The sequence below is a fragment of the Symphalangus syndactylus genome, chromosome 5 (assembly GCF_028878055.3).
Source record: "Symphalangus syndactylus isolate Jambi chromosome 5, NHGRI_mSymSyn1-v2.1_pri, whole genome shotgun sequence".
NCBI lineage: Eukaryota > Metazoa > Chordata > Mammalia > Primates > Hylobatidae > Symphalangus > Symphalangus syndactylus.
In genome coordinates this window covers 93,051,346-93,072,610 of record NC_072427.2, presented here as the reverse complement: position 1 = coordinate 93,072,610, position 21,265 = coordinate 93,051,346, and the positions used below count along the sequence as shown (strand labels likewise).

At 47.0% G+C, this 21,265-nt stretch overlaps 2 protein-coding genes and 1 long non-coding RNA gene across 19 annotated transcripts in view; 2 read left to right on the top strand and 1 right to left on the bottom strand.

The window, feature by feature from the left end:
• TTC3 (tetratricopeptide repeat domain 3) overlaps nt 1-6,636 on the top strand; it is a 124,995-nt gene extending 118,359 nt beyond the window's left edge. For all 17 annotated transcript variants that reach the window (XM_055279656.2, XM_055279655.2, XM_063639263.1 and 14 more), the window contains 4 exons: nt 1,140-1,266; nt 1,444-1,584; nt 3,795-3,887; nt 4,983-6,636. In XM_055279656.2, coding sequence (XP_055135631.2) covers nt 1,140-1,266; nt 1,444-1,584; nt 3,795-3,887; nt 4,983-5,117 — 496 coding nt within the window. In that variant the 3' untranslated portion in view covers nt 5,118-6,636. The remainder of the gene's footprint in view (nt 1-1,139; nt 1,267-1,443; nt 1,585-3,794; nt 3,888-4,982) is intronic.
• Nucleotides 1-13,778, bottom strand: part of LOC134736654 (uncharacterized) — a 99,071-nt gene extending 85,293 nt beyond the window's left edge. The window contains exon 1 of the long non-coding RNA XR_010120791.1: nt 13,622-13,778. This is a non-coding gene — a long non-coding RNA (uncharacterized lncRNA). The remainder of the gene's footprint in view (nt 1-13,621) is intronic.
• A 2,305-nt stretch (nt 13,779-16,083) lies between these two features.
• LOC129482986 (Down syndrome critical region protein 9-like) lies at nt 16,084-17,707 on the top strand. Its single transcript, XM_063639307.1, is given in 3 exon segments — nt 16,084-16,416; nt 16,487-17,307; nt 17,310-17,707. Coding segments are annotated over 2 exon segments (471 nt in total). The 5' UTR covers nt 16,084-16,416; nt 16,487-17,031; the 3' UTR covers nt 17,505-17,707.
• Nucleotides 17,708-21,265: the final 3,558 nt, after the last annotated feature.

Here is a 21,265-nt window from a genome sequence, read left to right as displayed (position 1 = left end):
CATGTTGGCCAGGCTGGTCTCGAACTTCTGACCTCAAGTGATTCACCCGCCTTGGCCTCCCAAACTGCTGGGGTTACAGGCATGAGACGCCACACCCAGCCTCAAATAAATTTTTTAATGTGCATATGTAAATTGAAAACATTGACCACTGGGTAATTAACATTCATCAGAACCGATGACAATTTGCTAAGATTTTGATGAGACCAATAGCACTGTCTAAAACTAGTGTTAACAGAATCAATAAATGAACTGCAAAACAATAATTCTGCATCATTTGGAGGGACAAAATTACATATAGCAAAGAAGGCAGCAGCAACGTATACCTTGTTATATAAGACCTCTGATTTGTTAGAGTGTGAGGTTGAAGACTGGATGGAATTCCATAGTGAATGGGGCATGTGGACATGTTAACAAGGGGTCCTTGTAAATGTGGGAAAAAGCTGCCCTTACCTGAGTGAGCAAGAGCTGTAAATAGCGTTGGGATGATGGCAGGCTCTTCAGTAGCGTTTCTGCCTCCACCTCTGGTTTCTGCTGTTCAGGTTGGTGCGAGGGGGGCAGAGTTGCCTCTTGTCTCAGCTGTGAAAGATTCTGAGGTAGAGGTGGGTGTCTCTGAAGTGCAGCTCGGAACGAAGGACTCTAGGCTCAGGAATGACCTTTGGCACCTGCCCTATTATTTCAGTTTCTGAGACAGTGTTAATTACAGGCTTCAAAATTGAAATTTGTAAACAATGGGGCAGTTAAAATATGATTAGCCAGCAGGCATGGTGGCCCATGGCAGGCCGAGGCAGGTGGATCACCTGAGGTTGGGAGTTCGGGACCAGCCTGACCAACATGGTGAAACCCCATCTCTTCTTAAAAAAAATTACAAAACTCGCTTGAACCCGAGAGGCAGAGGTTGCAGTGAGCAGGGATGGCGCCACTGCCCTCTAGCCTGCCACTCTGACAGAGTGAGACACTGTCTCAAAAAAAAAAAGTTATGCTTTTTAGATAGTTATTGTTGTTATCAGTGGTCTTCAAATTAATTTTATGTGCATTTGTCTTTTTTTTTTGGGTTGGGCTGTTGGATTAATATTGGCATGTAATATTTCTTAGCAGTAGAGAACTTTCTGTTGTCATTTATCACTCACTCTCCCTTTCAGCACCGAGCTTGCTGGTTTTATTAAAAAAGTGCGAAGCAAAAACAAGAACTCACTCTCAGGATTGAGTATTGATGAAATTGTCCAAAGAGTGACAGAACACATTCTAGATGAACAGAAAAAGAAAAAGGTATTTTATCTAGATGTTCCACTTCATCCTTATTTATAAAATATGAGCATTGTTAAAAAAAAAATCTTCAAACCAAAACCTAGAGAGCAATGTACTAAAGACAGGAGATGGTCAAGTTGTTGGATAACTGGTTGCTTCCCTCTTGTCCCCTCTCTGCCACCCCTGTTATCTTCGCAGCCAAACCCAGGAAAGGACAAGAGGACTTACGAGCCCAGCTCTGCTGCCCCCGTGACCAGGTCCTCCCAGGGCCCACCCTCGGCGGTTGTTGCACCATCACCCAAAACCAAGCGGCAGAAAGCAGATGTCCCTGTGAGGGCTGTACGTATAACTGTATAGTTTTGTTTTTTAATGAAAAACAAGAAGCAAACAAAATTTTTAATCCATCATTTAGCCCCATTCATTTCTAGACCTAATTTATTTGATCCCAACATTAGAAACTGAATTTCAGTGTACTTGAATGCGTCCAGTTAGAGCAATCAGTGAATGGCCGAGGTCATGGTGTCTGCTGTGATACGTTTGGGCCCAGCATGGAGAGAAGCCCCTGCACGTGAGTGACAAGGGCTCTGACCATCGTGGGGGATCTGAGCCTTCTCTCTCTTGCCCTTGTTTTGCTGCAGATGGTCAAGTACATGGGCTTTGTACATCCAGTGTGGTATTTTGAACAGTTGGGAAAATCATTTTTGAATAATTTTCTTCTGTGTAACCATGGCTTTGGAATTGCACAGATGTGTCAATGTGTTGTGTGGCCACACCCACCCCAAGATAGACCATGATAGCCTGGAGAAGAGAGTTCTCTTTTTGCTTCATGATGGATGTTTGTAGTAACGAAGATAGAAAAGCTGACTTACTGAAACGTCACCAGATTGTATGAGAAAGAAAAATATGTATTCAAACTGGGACCTAATTTGATAACCATAGTTTGTTAAAATTAAAAGTATTAATTTTCAAATTACAAAGTATTACATACAATAGAAAATACAAATAAAAAGGGCATTTAAAAACCCACCCTGTAATCAGTATTACCACTTTGGTACATATTTTTCTAAACTCTTGAATGCATGTATATGTGAATTAGTCAAAACTGATTATGCTAGTCATACTTTGTGTGTTCTCTGAGGGGCTGAATTTTTTGGTTGTTTTTCATTTTTTTTTATTGTAGTTGTCCTTTTTTTCTTTTACTTAGAAATATACTGTGCCCATCTTTTCTAGGAAACAGAAAACAGTCAAGTTAAGTGTATATTTTTTTCAAACTAAACCTGGCTCCGAGCTTTGCACTGGGCATTGGAGGGGCCTTCACTGGCTCTTCCCCGGTCTGGCACTTCCTCTTCTTCCCTGACCCTCGAGTCATGGGCGGCAGTGGAGGGGCATGAACCCTCCTTCTGCAGCATCTGCCCCATCTCCTCCTGGGCCAAGTCATGCCTTGGGAGAGACAGCAAAACCCTGAACAGCAGTTCAAGGTCTTCTCAGCCCTCGGGTGATGCTTCCAGTGCCACTCCTTGAACTTGATCCTACTGCCAGGGCTGCCTGCATTCGCCCACTCCCTCAGCAGGGGTTTTTAGAGCATGAGTTTGAGCTAGGTTTTCCGCCAGCTGCTAAAGACCCAGATGGGACTCATTTTGTGCCTTCAAGGTGCTCAGAGTTAAGAGGCAGTGAGCTAGAGTAGAAGTTAATGACGCAGTGTAGGGTAAGTGCTGTGAGCTGCAGGGAGAACTGTGCCTGGAGTCCCAGGCGACACTCGGGTCTGCTCTCACATCGAAAGCACTGTCTGTGCTCACCAGACTGTGAGCCGCTGAGGCCAGAGCCCTCCATTCATCTCTGCGTCCAGCACCCCACACCGACCCTGCCCATGGATGTTTGCTGGATGGGCCGTCCATTTGTTTTGTTTTGATTTGCACAAGTAATCCATGCTCATAGAAACTAGAAAATAGTAAAGAAAAAGATTAAATCTCCCTTACCCTGAGGCAACCACTGTTAACTGTTTTTCTAGGCATGTATGTGTACATGCAGCCCCTTTATTAAAAAGTGAGTTATATATGATACATGCTGTCTTGTTAGCTGCTTTCATTCATCAGGCTGTTGGGGCCAGCTTTCTGTGTCAGGGATTATGGGCTTCCGTCATGATTTTCCTTTTGGCTACACAATAGCCCATTGTGTGGATGTGTTGGAATTTACTACCCTCAACTGTTAGAAGATTAGATGAATGATTAATTCTCACCATGCCATATGATTATCCCATACTGTACTTTGGGTATAGTAATCTTCACCTAGGGATCTTCTGGTCACATAAAACAGTTTTTTCTCTGTTAGGAAATTAGAACTTTAAAAGTATACTTTTTTTGTATTTTTATATTTTTTCTTAAGAAATGCTCCTAAAAAATAAGTTGTTTCCCCAGACTGTTTAGCTGTAATTGTGAATAATTTGCCACCCTTTGTGGCAGAAGATGTTTGAAGGCCACTTGAAGGAAGAACTCGTGTCATAAAAACAACTGTAGTTATTCTTTACTATTCAGGTGTGTTTGTTTCCACAGGCACTGGGTGCAAGTTCCTGTGAAATATGCCATGAGGTGTTCAAATCAAAAAACGTGTGTGTGCTCAAATGTGGGCACAAGTATCACAAAGGGGTAAGAGCTCTTTTTGGCCATCCTTACAGCATGCATTGGGACCTTCAAATATTTTCAAAATAAGAAAGGAATTGTTTTCTAGTCATCAGTACTTATTGTGCTTTCAAACTGTTTTCTTTGCAAACCTCCCATGTCAGTGTTCAGTGCCTGCCTGTCCTCACACCAGCTCTGCAGGAAGGGCAGCTCTGGAGACCGTCCTTTCCATCCCTTGTGGGGAGAGGGGAACAGCAGCTCCAGCCACTTGTTAGTGCTGAGATTCAAAGCAGTATTAGTTCCTTGAAAGGTGATTTCTTACACACTTGACTAAATGGAGAAACAGTGAAACCATATTTTTGACTTAGTGTAGTATATGAAGTCAGTTTAACATTTTAGAGGAGAAAAACTAAACCTAGCTAAGTTCCTTCTGCCTGACCCGGGGACAGTCCTGCTCGTACCGTTCTGGGATCTGTGTGTGAACTATCATGGTGTTCTAGGTACCGTGAGCATTTGTGTGCACCCCTGCTGCTGGGTTAGAACAGATCAGGTCTCTGCCATGGGGACTTGCTAATCCCTTGGAACAGGATAAATACAGCATACTCACTGGAAGGAATTGAGACCACTTGCCGAGTCTCTGGTGTGGGGGGCCTCCTTGGGTACAGGGTCTTATGTCTGGGCTGGCTGAGTGTCCACAGTCTCTGCGGTGCGGGCAGCAGGAGTGTGGCGTGCAGGCTGGAGGCTGTTCCAGAGCCAAGGGCCAAGGCCAGGGCTAAGAATGAGTGATTGGGTCATAGGGCCGAGAATGCCAGGCTCTGGAATTTGGCGCAGCTGAAGTGGAAGAGCCAAGACTGGAACCGGGGATCAGGGCAAGGCCACCCCGAGGCCAGGTGGGAGGCCCAGAGTGCTCAGGATCTGACCCTGAGGTGGGATCGTTTGCGGCTGGGGCTTTGTCCACACTCTGGCCTGAGCGGGCGTTGGTGTCCCTGAGTATTGGGCAGCTCCAGGCCCAAGAGACCAAGGGCAAGTGAGCCACGCCTGCCAAGGAGCCCAGCAGCACAGGGGAGCTAAGCTTCCTTATGGTCCTGAAGGCATCTTCTGATTTTGTTTTCTCCTTTTCAGTGCTTTAAGCAGTGGCTTAGAGGGCAGAGCACTTGCCCGGCCTGCCAGGGTCGTGATCTCCTGTCAGAAGAGTCACCTTCTGGAAGAGGCTGGCCCAGTGAGAATCGGGAGCCGCCTTCCTGCTCCTCTAGGTAGTCACACTTCACTAAAGTGTCATCCACCAGTGTGTTGAATCCGAAGAATGACAATTTTCTACCACTGGTGTAAAAAACAAACATTTGAAGACCCTTGTGCATTGTGTGTCACAAGCTAAATACATGGAAATCGTTAATATCGTTGATATCAAGTAATTTCCCCACTCTGAGTGAATACTTTGATGATGGCCAACAGTGGCTAATAAAATGATGGCTACCACACTCGTGGGTCGCTGGGGCTGCGCAGGGCTCTTTGAGGTGGGTGGCTTCTTTTGGAAAGTACTGTGAGCGTCTTGAAGCAGTATTCTAGTGATAAGAATTCTTAACATAGCCAAGCGCCCCACGTTTGTTCCCCTTTTGTGTTTGAAAAACCTGTTCTGGTAGCTCCGCAAGAGAGATGATACTGACTTTTTAAATTTTTTACAAGAAGAGCCTGTGTTCCTGATATGCCTATATTTTTCCTCAAAGATTCTGCATTTTAAGGATGGGCATAAGCAAACTATATTTTAACAATTTATAGTTAATGTTAAAATATTGGCTGATTTAGTCCAAAAGATTCAAATCTCCTCTTTGTGAAATCCCATCTGCATTTGATTTTTTATTATTTTATGTTCCCCTGATAGTTTTAAGTGTTTGCTTTTCATCTTTTATAGATGTAATCTGATTTTCAAAAATCATTAACACTTTTTAATTAGTGTCGACTAAGACTTTTTCCCCCTGGAATTGAGGCTGTGTGTCCATCATCCCAGCCCCTAGTTGGAGCCTGCTCTTTGAACTCCACTGCCCTCCTCAGCAGTTTCTGTCCTCTTTTGTGAGTCAGTCAGCAAGTGCTTGGGATCCGCACCCAGCCGTGCTGAGCACACAACAGGCTGTGTAGAAATGGCCACCACCATTCTCCTTCCCCACCCCACCACGAAAAGAGAAACTGTGTCTTTAGACAACCCTGAGGTATCTGTGTTACAATCGTTCTGTGTTTGATATTTGTGTAAAGTATGCATGCAGTCTTGTACTGTGGCCTAAGAACAAAACTGTAACTGCATTAGAAACCATGAAAAAATTAGATATTGTTTTGTGACTTTTAGACAGTGGTAAATATAGAACCATGAATTCTGGTCACATTCCATTTCTCTCCAACATGAAGGATCAAAAAATGTTTTTCAGTGTGTTCCTTGTTCCACTGGAAACTTAGAGTCATGAGTTTATGAGCTGATTTGGGCACCTTCCTCTGCCTTTGTTCACCGTGAGTTCTGATGTCTTAGTGACTTAGTTCTTAGAAGCTCACGCCTTAGTTTGAAACAGATTCTCCACGGTGGCCCCCAAAACATTGTCTGCATATCCATAAGAATTGAGCGCTATGGGTGTTAACGTGCATGAGGATCAGTTTGCAGCAGCAGCAAGTACAAAAGGAGAAGAGGAACATCTGTCGAATCAGTGTGTTTTATACATAACTTCAGATACTTGTGAACATGCCTTATATTTGTCCAACAACTGTCAGAATAAAGAACATTCTAAAACGAGAAGTTCACTGTCACTCTTGTCCATTCTTTCTTAGATAATTTTAAAAATGCATTCTCCTGGAAAACTTAGGACGTGTATGTAATGCTAACATTTTAAGAATGCTTTCATCAGGAAAGAACAGCCATGCCATGCTGTGTCTGAGGAGTCTGACCAGGGATCTCAGGGCGTTTTACGGCCTGGTCAGAACTTTCCTTTGTGCCTGCAAAAGATCGACTATAGGAGTTCACACAGAGATGATAGAGTTTACTTCTTTTTTTTTTTTTTTTTGAGACGGAGTCTTGCTCTGTCGCCCAGGCTGGAGTGCAGTGGCGCAATCTCGGCTCACTGCAAGCTCCGCCTCCCGGGTTCACGCCATTCTCCTGCCTCAGCCTTTCCGAGTAGCTGGGACTACAGGCGCCCGCCACCACGCCCGGCTAATTTTTTTTTGTATTTTTAGTAGAAACGAGGTTTCACCGTGGTCTCGATCTCCTGACCTCGTGATCCGCCCGCCTCGGCCTCCCAAAGTGCTGGGATTACAAGCGTGAGCCACCGCGCCCGGCCGAGTTTACTTCTTAAGGCTAACTTAAGAGATTTTTCATGTGACTACATATAAGGATGTTGAAGATAAATTGTATTCCTTGGTATTTTTTTTTTGAGGCATTTGTGGATTTATGGGCCACTGAGGCTGTCGATGGGGTTTCCTTTATAGAGGGGCTTCTGGGTATGCTGAGCACTCAGAGTGAAAGCTCATTTGAAGAAAGCTCATTTTCAAAATCTGTCTTCTGTTTATTCAAGTGTATTCAAAGTATTATCAGTATATATTTTTAGTCTGATGGCATTTAATTTAAAGCAATGACTATTCCTTAAGAATTTAGGCCGGGCGCGGTGGCTCATGCCTGTAATCCCAGCACTTTGGGAGGCTGAGGTGGGCGGATCACGAGGTCAGGAGATTGAGATCATCCTGGCTAACACAGTGAAACCCCGTCTCTACTAAAAATACAAAAAATTAGCCGGGCATCGTGGCAGGTGCCTGTAGTCCCAGCTACTTGGGAGGCTGAGGCAGGAGAATGGCGTGAATCCGGGAGGCAGAGCTTGCAGTGAGCCGAGATCGCACCACTGCACTCCAGCCTGGGTGACAGAGCGAGACTCCATCTCAAAAAAAAAAAAAAAAGATTTTAGATTAGTTTTCCCTGCTGAACTGCTTAATCTATGTTATGAATAATGGATAGACCAGTATAAAATTGAAGTGGTGCCCCAGCAATGCAAAATGTTACTACAGTTTTAAGGTAATCTCAAAGACTGCAGAAGTGCCCCCACTTATTCGTGATTTTGATTTTCACAGTTTGTTACCCACGGTCAGCCATGGTCTGAAAATAGGCGAGTACAGTGCAGTATAAAAAGATATTTTAAGGGGGAGAGACCACACTCACATCTTTACTACAGCGTAATTGTTCTATTTTATTACTAGTTCTAGTTGTTCATTTCTTATTGTGCCTAATTTATAAATTAAACTTCATCATAGGTACGTATGTATAGGAGAAAACATTGCCTATGTGGGGTTTGGAATTATCTGGTTTCAGGCATCCACTGGAGGTCTTAGAACATATCTCCCACGGATAAAGGAGTGTGTGTGTGTGTGTGTGTGTGTGTGCGCGCGCGCGCGTGCATGTGCGCAGTGGAAGCAGGTGGTCAAAGTACTCAACACACTGCAAACTGAAGCAGTAAAACTATTTTAGAGTAGTTTTTTAGTCAGATGACTGGAGAAGGGAATTAAAGGAAACAGTAGAAGACACAATAGCAAAGATGGAAGTTCCTTCTGTCAGCCTGAGGTACTTACTCAGGAGGCTGAAAAAGCAGAGGCCGTAAAGTGATAGGATGGTTGGTCAGAACGAGGACTAAAAAGCATCTGCAGTATGACCTCAGAAAGAAAGAAGGGCTCAGAAGGAGAAGCTGGGAGGGTATACAGATGAGTAAACTCCTGGTGAAGTGCCCAGCACAGTGCCTGCACACAAACTCGTGATAACCGGAGCTAACAACTAACTGTCACTAAGATTAAGGGCCTGGAAATTGCACAAGAAAGAGTAGGATGGTACAGTAGGAAAGCCTCCGTTAGGTTAGGAAGTCCACTTCCTCAGTGTGGCCTGGATTGGAATACGATCCAGTGGTGAAAAGAGCAAGAAGAAATCAAATCACCTCAAAGTCGTTTTGGAAAATAACAGCTTTGTTCCTGAGATCTCCCTGAATTGACTTCAGGAATATTGTGATTCTACAGCAATGGATCATTTTACCTTTTGGCTTTCCCCAGTTACTGGACTGAGCAGCTTTGAGTCAACCTTTCCTATGCAGTTTGGGTTCAGGATCAGAGCCCTGTGGTGGGCTCACTAGGGGGTTGCCCTGGAGCATCAGTGTGGCCAGGCAAGGCTCATTGTAGTGGAGGTGTGTAGTCCAGACTCCCTGGCTTAGGGTGAGAACTGTTCCCATTTGGTCCATCATCACCTCCACCTTTTTTTTTTTTGAGACGGAGTCTAGCTCTGTCACCCAGGCTGTAGTGCAGTGGCGCGATCTCCACTCACTGAAACCTCCACCTCCTAGGTTCAAGTGATTCTTCTGCCTCAGCCTCCTGAGTAGCTGGGATTACAAATGCTTGCCAGTACACCTGCCTAATTTTTATATTTTTAGTAGAGACAGGGTTTTATCATGTTGACCAGGCTGGTCTGGAACTCCTGACCTCAGGTGATCCACCTGCCTTGGCCTCCCAAAGTGCAGGGATTTATAGGCATGAGGCACTGCGCCCAGCCCATCGCCTCCACTTTATACTGTCTCTTCCTATTCTCCCTTTAAAGGTAAGAAAAAGATAAATATTACTTAGCAAGAATGCAGAAACTAAACAATAGTAAACTAGAAAATCCTAATGAGTCATCTGGTAATCAAGTCGGATTGATAAACCATCAAGGCAAAAAAAGACTTTTAACTATGTGAAGAATAATAATTTGGGGGCCAGGGCCTGGTGGCTCACATCTGAAATCCCAGCACTTTGGGATGCTGAGGTGGGCAGATTGCTTGAGCTCAGGAGTTTGAGACAAGCCTGGACAACATAGTGAAACCCCATCTGCAAAAAATACAAAACTTAGCTAGGCATGGTGGCACATGCCTGTGGTCCCAGCTACTTGGGAGGCTGAAGTGGGAGGATCACTTGAGCCTGAGAGGCAGAAGTTGCAGGGAGCCAAAACTGCACCACTGCACTCCAGCCTGCGTGACAGAGTTACCCTGTCTCAAAAACGAAAACAAGATCTCCATATGAAAATAAATGAAGCTTGACCTCTCACAGCATATACAAATGTCAATTCCCAATGGATCACAGTCCTCAATATGGAAAGCAAAATAATGCAGCTTCTACAAGAAAACAGACAGTCTTCCTTCCCCTGGAATAGGCAAAGATTTTAAGGAAGCACTAGCTCCAAGAATCAAATGTTGATAAAACTGGATTTTGTTGCACTAAGAACTCTTAAGTTTCTGTTGAGAGAGTGAAAAGGCAAACCATGAAGTGGAAGACGCTAGTAATCCACACTTCCAGCAAGACTCCTCCAGAATGTACAAATAGCTCCAAATCAGTAAGAAAAAGATAACAATATATTAGAAATAGGCAAGAGCTTTGAATAGGCACTTCGCAAGTATCCAGATGGTTTGTGGGCATTTTGATAGCCACCTTTGTTCAAAATCAATCACCAAGGAAATATAAATTAGAACATTGCTGGCAGGGTGATAGGGTTTGGATTCGTGTCCCTGCCCAAATCTCACGTCGAATAGGAGGAAGGGCCTGGTGGGAGGTGATTGGATCATGGGGACGGATTTCCCCCTTGCTGATCTCATGATAGTGAATCCTCATGAGATCTGATAGTTTAGAAGTGTGTGGCATTCCCCCTTGGCTCTCTCTCTCCTGCCCCCATGTAAGTCATGCTTGCTTCCCCTTCACCTTCCTCCATGATAGTACATTTCCTGAGTCTCCCAGCCATGCTTCTTGTTAAGCCTGTGGATGTGTGAGTCAGTTAAGCCTCTTTTCTTCATAAATTACCCGGTCTCAGGTAGTTCTTTATAGCAGCGTGAGAACGGACCAATACACAGGGTATTTTAAGTTGTCTTGAAGTTTCCTGGTTTTAGCAGGTAGGACCATGTACTTAGCAAGGACCTGTTTTGTTGTTCTCCGGGGCATGGGTGAAGGTCTGGGGTGTGAGAGGCTGCAGTGAGCTGTAATCACACCACTGCACTCCAGCCTGGGGGACAGAGTGAGACCCTGTCTCAAAAAACAAAAAAAAATTTGAATTATGTATACACTTATATAAAAAACCAATGTACTCCTGATTACCTCAGCTTATTATGTTGGGATTATTGAGGTCTATAGTATCTGTATGGTGGAAATACCGTATAATGCAACTCTTCCCAACTCTATGTTTAGTGGAGTCACACTGGTAGCTTGAAATCAACCATTGCTGGAGTACTTACACCACAGTCATTGGCAAATGCTGCTTTGCTTCCCTGGAAAAGCTGGTAAAGCCTGGAGTTCTGCTGGTCTGGTGGTGCTGGAGGTGTCCTTGATACCTTTCTCATTTCACACTTGAAATGGTGATTCAGGCACTCAGCAAACCCTGCTGGGATGATTTCTGCTGAGAGAGCTCCTCCCCACTGCTCTTTGGCAAGGGTCCTCACTTCCCCGCCACCGCCTGGCCTTCCCTGGTCCTCTGCCATCCTGGAAAGGAGACACTGCTCTCTGCAGCGTCTCTGGCCTAGAGACAGGCCGAGTCTGTCATTGCATTAGCCTCTTAGCGGTTCCTTGGGAGCCACTCCCAGCAGAACCTCTGTCCCTGCCACAACAGGCCCTGTGCTCCCAAACACCAAGGAAGGCCCCTTCCTGCCTCTGGCCAGGCCCTGCCTGAGAGGGTGCATGTGAGTGCAAAGCAGGTCTGTTTCAGGAGTGCTCAAAAAGAAGCCACCGAGAGGACACCTCCATGCCAGAGGTGACTCATCTTACCTCCCAGAGGAAGGACCGGGGCCGGTCCCTTGGCCTTGCCAGGAGAGCCTCCGCAACGAGCAGCTGGTATGCATTACAGGGCTCCTGTGGCAGGCGCTTCAAAGAGACAAGCTTGCTCTCTGTAACATGTGCCTTTGTGTCAAACAGACCTGTCATTGTTTTCAGCAAATACCTTGGGACTTCAGTGCATAAATACCATTCTGGGTATTTTTCAGAAGTTGTGTATAAAGGCATTCTGCCTAATTCCTTCAGTCCTCTATTTCAGTTTCTATTTATTTGGTGTGATAGAAAGCTCTTAATTTAGATCTCCCTGCCACCAGTTCCAAGAAATCTGCCACCAGCTCCAAGCTTCTTGTCCTGAAGTGCCACCTCATTCCCGCGGGGTGAGCCAGCGGCCTCTGAAAAGAGGAAGCCATTGAACAGATCACACTGTGCCTCCCGCCGCTGGCCGCCGCCCCAGCGCCAGCAGGACTCCAGCTTTGACTGGGGCCTCATTGGAGGCCACATCGCTTTTGCTTCCAGTTTCCAAACTGCCACCACCTCGAAACTGCCAGACCTTTGAAAGCTGAGGCACAGTGCCTCAGCCCTTCCTTCAGAAGACTGTCCAGCTCCCCTCCTCCCCCTCCTCCCTCCCCCACTGGAGACCTCTCCTAGGGGAGGGGTCTGGTGTCCTCAGCTGGCTCCTCTCCACCTTCGCTTCTACCCGGGGGCTTCAGTGCATCTGGCTTTATCTCTGGGGTGAGCCATGTGGCCCTGGTCATCTGGATGGGCCACTGAACTCCACACATTCACCTGTTCACTGGCTCATCCATTCATTCATCTGGTCTCATGTGCTGCCCTGTTCTAGGTGCTTCCAAACAAAGGGGACAGAAGAGACGATGGAAGGCCTCAGCACTGCAGGAGGGGAGACAGATGTCATCTATAATCACACAATACATGGGAGGTCACAGGTGATCTCGAGGAAAACGGAGCTGGCGAAGGGGATGAGGGAGTCTGTTTGTCTAAACTTGACCCAGGTTTAGACAGAAGCCAGGAACGGGGTCATCCGAGTGCAGCCTGACAGACGGGGGATGAGGTAAGGGCAGGCGCGGGCAGTCAGGCAGAGAAGCCAGAGGAGCAATGCCTGCCAGGGTGTCTCCAGAGCCGGAGGAGGCCAGAGCCGCTCTTTGACTGGAGGATTGTACAGAAGTGGGGACTCCCAGGGGGTGGATGGGGGTAGGGGGTGGGGGGGCAGTGGCCTGAGCCTGGCAGCTCAGGGATTCATGCGGCAGGCGGTGCAGCTTGTTGGTCAGCCTCATGAAATACTAGTTTCACACGTGGCCTTAGACTCTGGGGACTTGGCCTGGGGCCAGGTAGGGGGCATTTCTGATGCGACGTCACCTGTGTTACTCTATCCATCAGGGCCCGACAGAGCCCCTGCTTCCTCCAACACCCCCACCCGCTTTCTCCTGTGGCTTAAAATTGACCTAGTCAGGCTTGCCAGTGGGTCTACCCTGCAGGCCCATGGGAGCACCCATGGATCCCCAGTCCTGGCCCAGGCACCTGCCCTCACTGCTACCCACTCCAGGCTGTCAGACTCATTCTCACTTTACCTCCTCACACCTGGTTTCATTGAAGCCTGAGCCAGCCCCCTCAACCCCTTCCCAAGCTGCCATCTACCCCTGCCACAGCCCTGCTCCCTGCAGTACCTGGAATTACAAGTGTGTGCTACCATGCCCGGCTAATTTTTGTATTTTTTTTTAAGTAGAGACAGGGTTTCGCCATGTTGGCCAGGCTGGTCTCAAACTCTTGGACTCAATTGATCCGCCTGCCTCGGCCTCCCAAAGTGCTCAGATTACAGGCATGAGCCACTGCACCCAGCCATGTAGGGGATTTTGAATTTAACTTTGAACTTGTGTTTTCTTAATACATACTGGTGTCGAAAATTGTTTTAAAACAAACATGAATATTTAAGATTTTAGTTTTTTGCTCCTTTCTCTCACCTTTCTGCAGCTAAGCCTGGGTGCATCCTTTTTTGATGTATCATGCGGCAGTACATCTGGGCTCCTGGCCCAGCCTCCCCAGGTGGCCCCATCAGAGGGTATATACATCTGTAGACAGAAAAGCTGGTCTCCTTCCTTTCACTTAAGACCCAGAGGTTGAGGCCGGGCGCGGTGGCTCACGCTTGTAATCCCAGCACTTTGGGAGGCCGAGGCGGGCGGATCACGAGGTCAGGAGATCGAGACCACGGTGAAACCCCGTCTCTACCAAAAATACAAAAAAATTAGCCGGGCGTGGTGGTGGGCGCCTGTAGTCCCAGCTACTCGGAGAGGCTGAGGCAGGAGAATGGCGTGAACCCGGGAGGCGGAGCTTGCAGTGAGCCGAGATCGCGCCACTGCACTCCAGCCTGGGCGACAGAGCTAGACTGTCTCAAAAAAAAAAAAAAAAAAAAAAAAAAAAAAAAAAAAGACCCAGAGGTTGTGGTCTAGTTCTTGAAGGTCTAGTCCTTGACCCAGGTGGGAGACAGTGAACCCTGAGAAAGGAAGTGACCACACCCTGCTTCATGGGGCCTTTGCTGACCAAACCCTACCTCTCATAATGCTTTTCTTTTGAGTTGCTTTCTCCTTAAGTCTTCATGCTCAGCCTTCTACCACAGCTGGACATTTGTAAAGGGAACCAGAAACATCTTTTGGGGAAATGACAGTTGATGCAGATGACAGTAAACCATAATCGTTTGGTATTATCCTGACCCTTGGTCCTGATCAAGCTGGCACTCCCCAGAATCTGACAAGATACAGACATAGGCACAAATTCTGTCTTCGTACTTTTCTAAGTACTTAAAACCTCCACAGCATATGTCTTTTGTATGTTATACACAAGACTGTAAAGAGACTGGGTGGGGTTGGATATGAAAAGCCCTACAAAGTCAGAATCCTGCAGACCTGGATGGGGGTCTATCCAAGGAACTCCATCTTACCAGTGACATTCACAGAAAAGCACAGGAAAGCACAGGGGATCCTTGCTGAATTTTAATTCCTCAGTCTGCCTTTCCGCATCTTTTGAGTGACATACTCTAATAATTTGACTGCATTTTGTGTGAGTATAGCTGGATCCGCTTTGATTCTACAAATTAGGTGCCCTTCTGTTTCTTAGTAATGTCATATTCTCTGACCACTGTAGCCACTTAAGATAGTCTCAAATATGAATAATTTTCAGCAGCCATAGTGGAGAAGATACTGACCCAGGAGGCTTATTCTCACCTCCACCTCTTAGACTCACATGTATGATTTTTTTCCCTCCCTACCAAACTGGCTAGTTTTCACAGCCTTTAGGTTGCAGAATTGTTTATATTCGAAAGAAGACCTTACCTTCATAGAGCATTTTCCCAGGCAATTGTTCTGCTTTGTAAGTTTTTAATATCTACTCTTATTCGGAGTCCCAAAATGAGTTAGCTTGGGTAGATCTTACAATGAAAACCGATTTCTTCGCATAAAACTTTATTCTACCTTTTTGAAAACCAGCTGGAAATGATGAATGGTGGCTTCAATAGTAATGGTTCATGAAGAACTGATCGTGTCCCCACCAATGAAGTCTTACCCATGGCAGGGCAATGGCGATCTACTGTAATTGTGTTGGTTGTAGTAAGTTGGGGGAATATCAGGCCAAGAATCAACAGAGCTACGTGGCTTAGGCAGGTCAGTTTCTCTGTGCCTCAGCCTGCTCACCTGTGAGAAGGGAATAATAAACTCCCCTCAGAAGGTATTGTGAGGTCATTCACTAAAGGACATTTCAGTGCTTTGAATGGGTCTGGAACATACCCTGGCATTTTTACATAGAAGAAATCAGTCCTAGAATATAATTAGATCGGACTTTCTGGTCCTTTAATCACTCGCCTCCTTCCTAAACTGGATCCAGCTGCAAATGATTGTGTTAGTCTCAGGACTTCATTTTCATTTGACTCAGCTGATCAAAACTGAGACCATTCGGAGGCAGGAGAGTAGGGTCTGGAGGCAGTAAACCTAAGGCCGATTCACGCTGACTTCCTAGAACAAAAGGAAAACCCCAACTTTCCACATCCAAGTAACAAAAGGACCAGAGGCTACTCCCTTTGCAACCCCCCTTTTTCCATGTGGCAGATAAACTCTAAGTACCTCTGACTGGTCCCCTCCCACAGCCAACGAGGCTGTTCACAGGTCAAGATTTCATTTGCATGGGAGTATAACTTTGTAACTTCAGCCTCTGATTGGTTGCTTTCTGCAACTAATCAGATGTTTGCATAGGGTACAGCTTTATAACTTCGCTTCAGCCTCTGGTTGCTCCTCTCCTGCAACCAATCAGACTGATTATGGTCCACTACTTCATTTACATAAGGTGTACACCAAGTAACCAATGGGAAACCTCTACAGGGTATTTAAATTCCAGAAAACAGTGTAACCGGGCCCTTCAGCCTCATGGGCTGCTCCCACCTTGTGGGGTGTACTTTCGTTTTCAATAAATCTCTGCTTTTGTTGCTTCCTTCTTTCCTTACTTTGTGTGTTTTGTCCAATTCTTTGTGCAAGAACGCCAGAGTGACATAACAATTCAAACCATGAAAAGGTAACAGAGCCCTTTGCACGTCTCAACACGTGGTGACACAGCTAATAACCTGTGATGCATACATGGGAGCAAATGCATAGAAAAACTTGTCAATGACACGGCAAAGTAAAACCCAAATGAAGCAAGGTGAAAGAATGGGCTGCAGCGCAGGCAAAACGGCACCACGTTACAGACTGCTCGCCTGGGATGGAACGGTGGGGAGGTGCGCAGAGGGATGGACAAGCGCCTGGTAAAATGGATTTCTTTTCCTAGACTGCTAATGCTACTAACAGTTCCCTCCTCACAGGGTCGCTATAACGAGGTAACATACAGCACTTAGAAGACGGCCTGACCCAGAATAACACTAATGTTCACATGGCAGCGACTCTCAGACCAAAATCAATAGCCGGTATCTACTGAAACTTCAGCAAGGCGAAACCACGGGAATGGCGCTCCGTTGAGTAGAGCAACGCATAGCACATCACATCACATCCTCCGCAGCGGGAGACTCTGGCCTCACCGGAGCGGCACTTCCCGGAAGAGCCCAGGACATTCGGGGACCGGCACCGGACAGCGGCCCAGGCCCCCTGGCGCCCAGCTGGCCGCCCTGTTGCAGCTCTTATGCCAAGACCTGCGCCTAACGGCAGGAATTCCAACGGTCATCATTTATTCTTGGCGCTAAGCTGCCGCTCCTCTTTTCTATCACCACAGAGTAACGCAGACCCCACCGTTTCCTTCCATTCTAAGCCAACCACTCCAGCAGCCACCGGGGTTCCAGGTTATGCTGGGGCTGCACCACCGCACCGGAGGCTTTTGAAGCCACGCCTGGAAGCGGAGGATGGGCAGGATTTGCCCCGTGAACTCTCGCGCACGCAGGCACCGCGCGAGGCCCGGGCGCCCGAGCGGGGATTCCCTCCCCTATCACCAGCTCCAGCGTGGTGCCCCCCCGCAGTGGAGCCCAGAGCCCGGCCGTCCAGCAGCGTATAAACTGGCCCATGTCTGCGGTGTAACTGCACCGCGCTGGGGATCCGCCTCCTCCCGCCAGGGTGAGGGCGCCGTCCTCCAGTGTATGCTACGCAGGCGCCCCCCGCCCTCCCGGTCACGTGCTGCAGTGCTTGGTCATGTGACCACGCCTACAGCCGAAGAGGATGGGAAAATGCCGCCCTGTTCCTGAACAGGAAGCGGAAGCAGGAAGGAACTGAGAACACTGGCATCTGCTGCCGCCCTGAATCAGCGTTAGCATGTGGAGGCAACCTCAGCCCCCAGTTTTTTAAGACGATAATTCAGATTCAGACACAGGAATTATGGTGAGGGTAGATATGGACTGGAAGGTTCGTTCCCCTTGCCCACCAAGAAAGACTCCAGAGCAGGTGGGTTCCTGATGTCTGCATCTGCATGAAGCCCTGGGCTTTCCGGACCTCCCTACTTTTCCTTAGAATTCACAGCACAGCTGAGCCAAAATGTATTCCTGCCAAAACGGGCATTTCCCGAAAGAAAATATTGTTTTAGGTTCATTGTTCACAGCCTCTTTCTTTCGTCTCCCCTTCCTTTCCTCATCTCTTGCTCTAATTGGAGAATTTGACAACTCTGAACCTCTGACCGTGGATAACCCCAACTCCAGCAAGCCTAGGCAAGAGTGGGACAGTTGCAGCCCAAGGTAGCCAAACGTGAGTTTTGCCTGGTAACAGATCATGGAGAGGTCAGACCAAGAAGTGGAAGGAAGTCGCCGGCCTGAGGCCTTTGTTTGGGCCACTCAGGGTTGAATGAAATGATAAAGGTAGCCACGCTGCCTGGAAGCGCTGCAGGTAATAATTCTCTAAGGAAAGCAGTCATTGTCAGGCTTCTGAGCCCAAGCTAAGCCATCATATCCCCTGTGACCTGCACATACACATCCAGATGGCTGGTTCCTGCCTTAACTGATGACATTCCACCAGAAAAGAAGTGAAAATGTCCTGTTCCTGCCTTAACTGACATTATCTTGTGAAATTCTCCAGATTATAATCTTTTTATCACCTCCCCTCTTCACACCGGGTCCAGCTTACAGTTTCATTCCGTGAGTAGCCCTCCCCCACCTGCCCAGCAATTTACTCTTAAAAAGGTGGCTAGAGCTAAAGGCATAGTCAAGGTTAATGCTCCTTTTTCTTTATCCCAAATCAGATAGCGTTTAGGCTCTTTTTCATCAAACATAAAAAACCCAGCCCAGTTCATGGCTTGTTCGGCAGCAACCCTGAAACGCTTTACAGCCCTAGACCCTAAAAGGTCAAAAAGCCGTCTTATTCTCAATATACGTTTTATTACCCAATCTGCTCCCAACATTAAATAAACTCCAAAAATTAAATTCCGGCCCTCAAACCCCACAACAGGATTTAATTAACCTCGCCTTCAAGGTGTACAATAAGAGAAAAAAGTTGCAATTCCTTGCCTCCACTGAGACAAACCCCAGCCACATCTCCAGCACACAAGAACTTCCAAATACCTGAACCACAGCAGCCAGGTGTTCCCCCAGAACCTCCTCCCCACCCCAGGGGCTTGCTACAAGTGCCGGAAATCTGGGCACTGGGCCAAGGAATGCCCACAGCCCGGGATTCCTCCTAAGCCGCGTCCCATCTGTGTGGGACCCCACTGAAAATGGGACTGTTCAACTCACCTGGTAGCCACTTCCAGAGCCCCTGGAACTCTGGCCCAAGGCTCTCTGACTCCTTCTCGGCTTAGCAGCTGAAGACTGACGCTGCCCGATCGCCTCGGAAGCCCCGTAGACCATCACAGATGCCGAGCTTCGGGTAACTCTCACAGTGGAAGGTAAGTCCGTCCCCTTCGTCAATATGGAGGCTACCCACTCCACATTACCTTCTTTTCAAAGGCCTGTTTCCCTTGCCTCCATAACTGCTGTGGGTATTGACGGCCAGGCTTCTAAACCTCTTAAAACTCCCCAACTCTGGTGCTAACTTAGACAATACTCTTTTAAGCACTCCTTTTTAGTTATCCCCACCTGCCCAGTTCCCTTATTAGGCCGAGGCACTTTAACTAAATTATCTGCTTCCCTGACTATTCCTGGACTACAGCTACATCTCATTGCCGCCCTTCTTCCCAATCCAAAGCCTCCTTTGCGTCCTCCTCTTGTATTCCCCCACCTTAACCCACAACTAGAAGATACCTCTACTCCCTCCTTGGTGACCGATCATGCACCCCTTACCATCTCATTAAAACCTAATCACCCTTACCCCGCTCAATGCCAATATCCCATCCCACAGCACGCTTTAAAAAGATTAAAGCCCATTATCACTCGCCTGCTACAGCATGGGCTTCTAAAACCTATAAACTCTCCTTACAATTCCCCCATTTTACCTGTCCAAAAACCGGACAAGTCTTACAGATTAGTTCAGGATCTGCGCCTTATCAACCAAATTGTTTTGCCTATCCATCCTGTAGTGCCCAACCCGTACACTCTTTTGTCCTCAATACCTTCCTCCACAACTCACTATTCCATTCTCGATCTTAAAGATGCTTTTTTCACTATTCCTGTGCACCCCTCGTCCCAGCCTCTCTCTGCTTTCACTTAAGACTGACGCTGACACCCATTAGGCTCAGCAAATTACCTGGGCTGTACTGCTGCAAGGCTTCACAGACAGCTCCCATTACTTCAGTCAAGCCCAAATTTCATCCTCATCTGTTACCTATCTTGGCATAATTCTCATAAAAACACACGTGCTCTCCCTGCTGACCGGGTCCAATTAATCTCCCAAACCTCAATCCCTTACAAAACAACTCCTTTCCTTCCTAGGCATGGTTAGTGCGGTCAGAATTCTTACACAAGAGCCAGGACTGCACCCTGTAGCCTTTCTGTCCAAACAACTTGACCTTACTGTTTTAGCCTAGCTCTCATGTCTGCGTGCAACGGCTACCGCTGCTTTAATACTTTTAGAGGCCCTAAAAATCACAAACTATGCTCAACTCACTCTCTGCAGCTCTCATAATTTCCAAAATCTATTTTCTTCCTCACACCTGACGCATATACTTTCTGCTCCCTGGCTCCTTCAGCTGTACTCACTCTTTGTTAAGTCCCACAATTACCATTGTTCCTGGCCCGGACTTCAATCTGGCCTCCCACATTATTCCTGATACCACACCTGACCCTCATGACTGTATCTCTCTGATCCACCTGACATTCACCCCATTTCCCCATATTTCCTTCTTTCCTATTCCTCACCCTGATCACGCTTGATTTATTGATGGCAGTTCCACCAGGCCTAATAGCCACACACCAGCAAAGGCAGGCTATGCTATAGTGCAAGCCACTAGCCCGCCTCTTAGAACCTCTCATTTCCTTTCCATCGTGGAAATCTATCCTCAAGGAAATAACTTCTCAGTGTTCCATCTGCTATTCTACTACTCCTCAGGGATTATTCAGGCCCCCTCCCTTCCCTACACATCAAGCTCGAGGATTTGCCCCCACCCAGGACTGGCAAATTAGCTTTACTTAACATGCCCCGAGTCAGATAACTAAAATACCTCTTAGTCTAAGTAGACACTTTCACTAGGTAAGTAGGGGCCTTTCCTACAGGGTCTGAGAGGGCCACGCAGTCATTTCTTCCCTTCTGTCAGACATAATTCCTCAGTTTAGCCTTCCCACCTCTATACAGTCTGATAACAGACCAGCCTTTATTAGTCAAATCAGCCAAGCAGTTTTTCAGGCTCTTAGTGTTCAGTGAAACCTTTATATCCCTTACGGTCCTCCATCTTCAAGAAAAGTAGAACGGACTAAAGGTCTTTTAAAAAGACACCTCGCCAAGCTCAGCCACCAACTTAAAAAGGACTGGACAATACTTTTACCACTTTCGCTTCTGAGAATTCAGGCCTGTCCTCAGAATGCTACAAGGTACAGCCCATTTGAGCTCCTTTTTATTAGGCCCCAGTCTCATTTCAGACACCGGACCAACTTAGACTGTGCCCCAAAAAAACTTGTCATCCCTACTATCTTCTGTCTAGTCATACTCCTATTCTCCGTTCTCGACTACTCATACATGCCCTGCTCTTGTTACGCTGCCGGTTTACACTGTTTCTCCAAGCCGTCA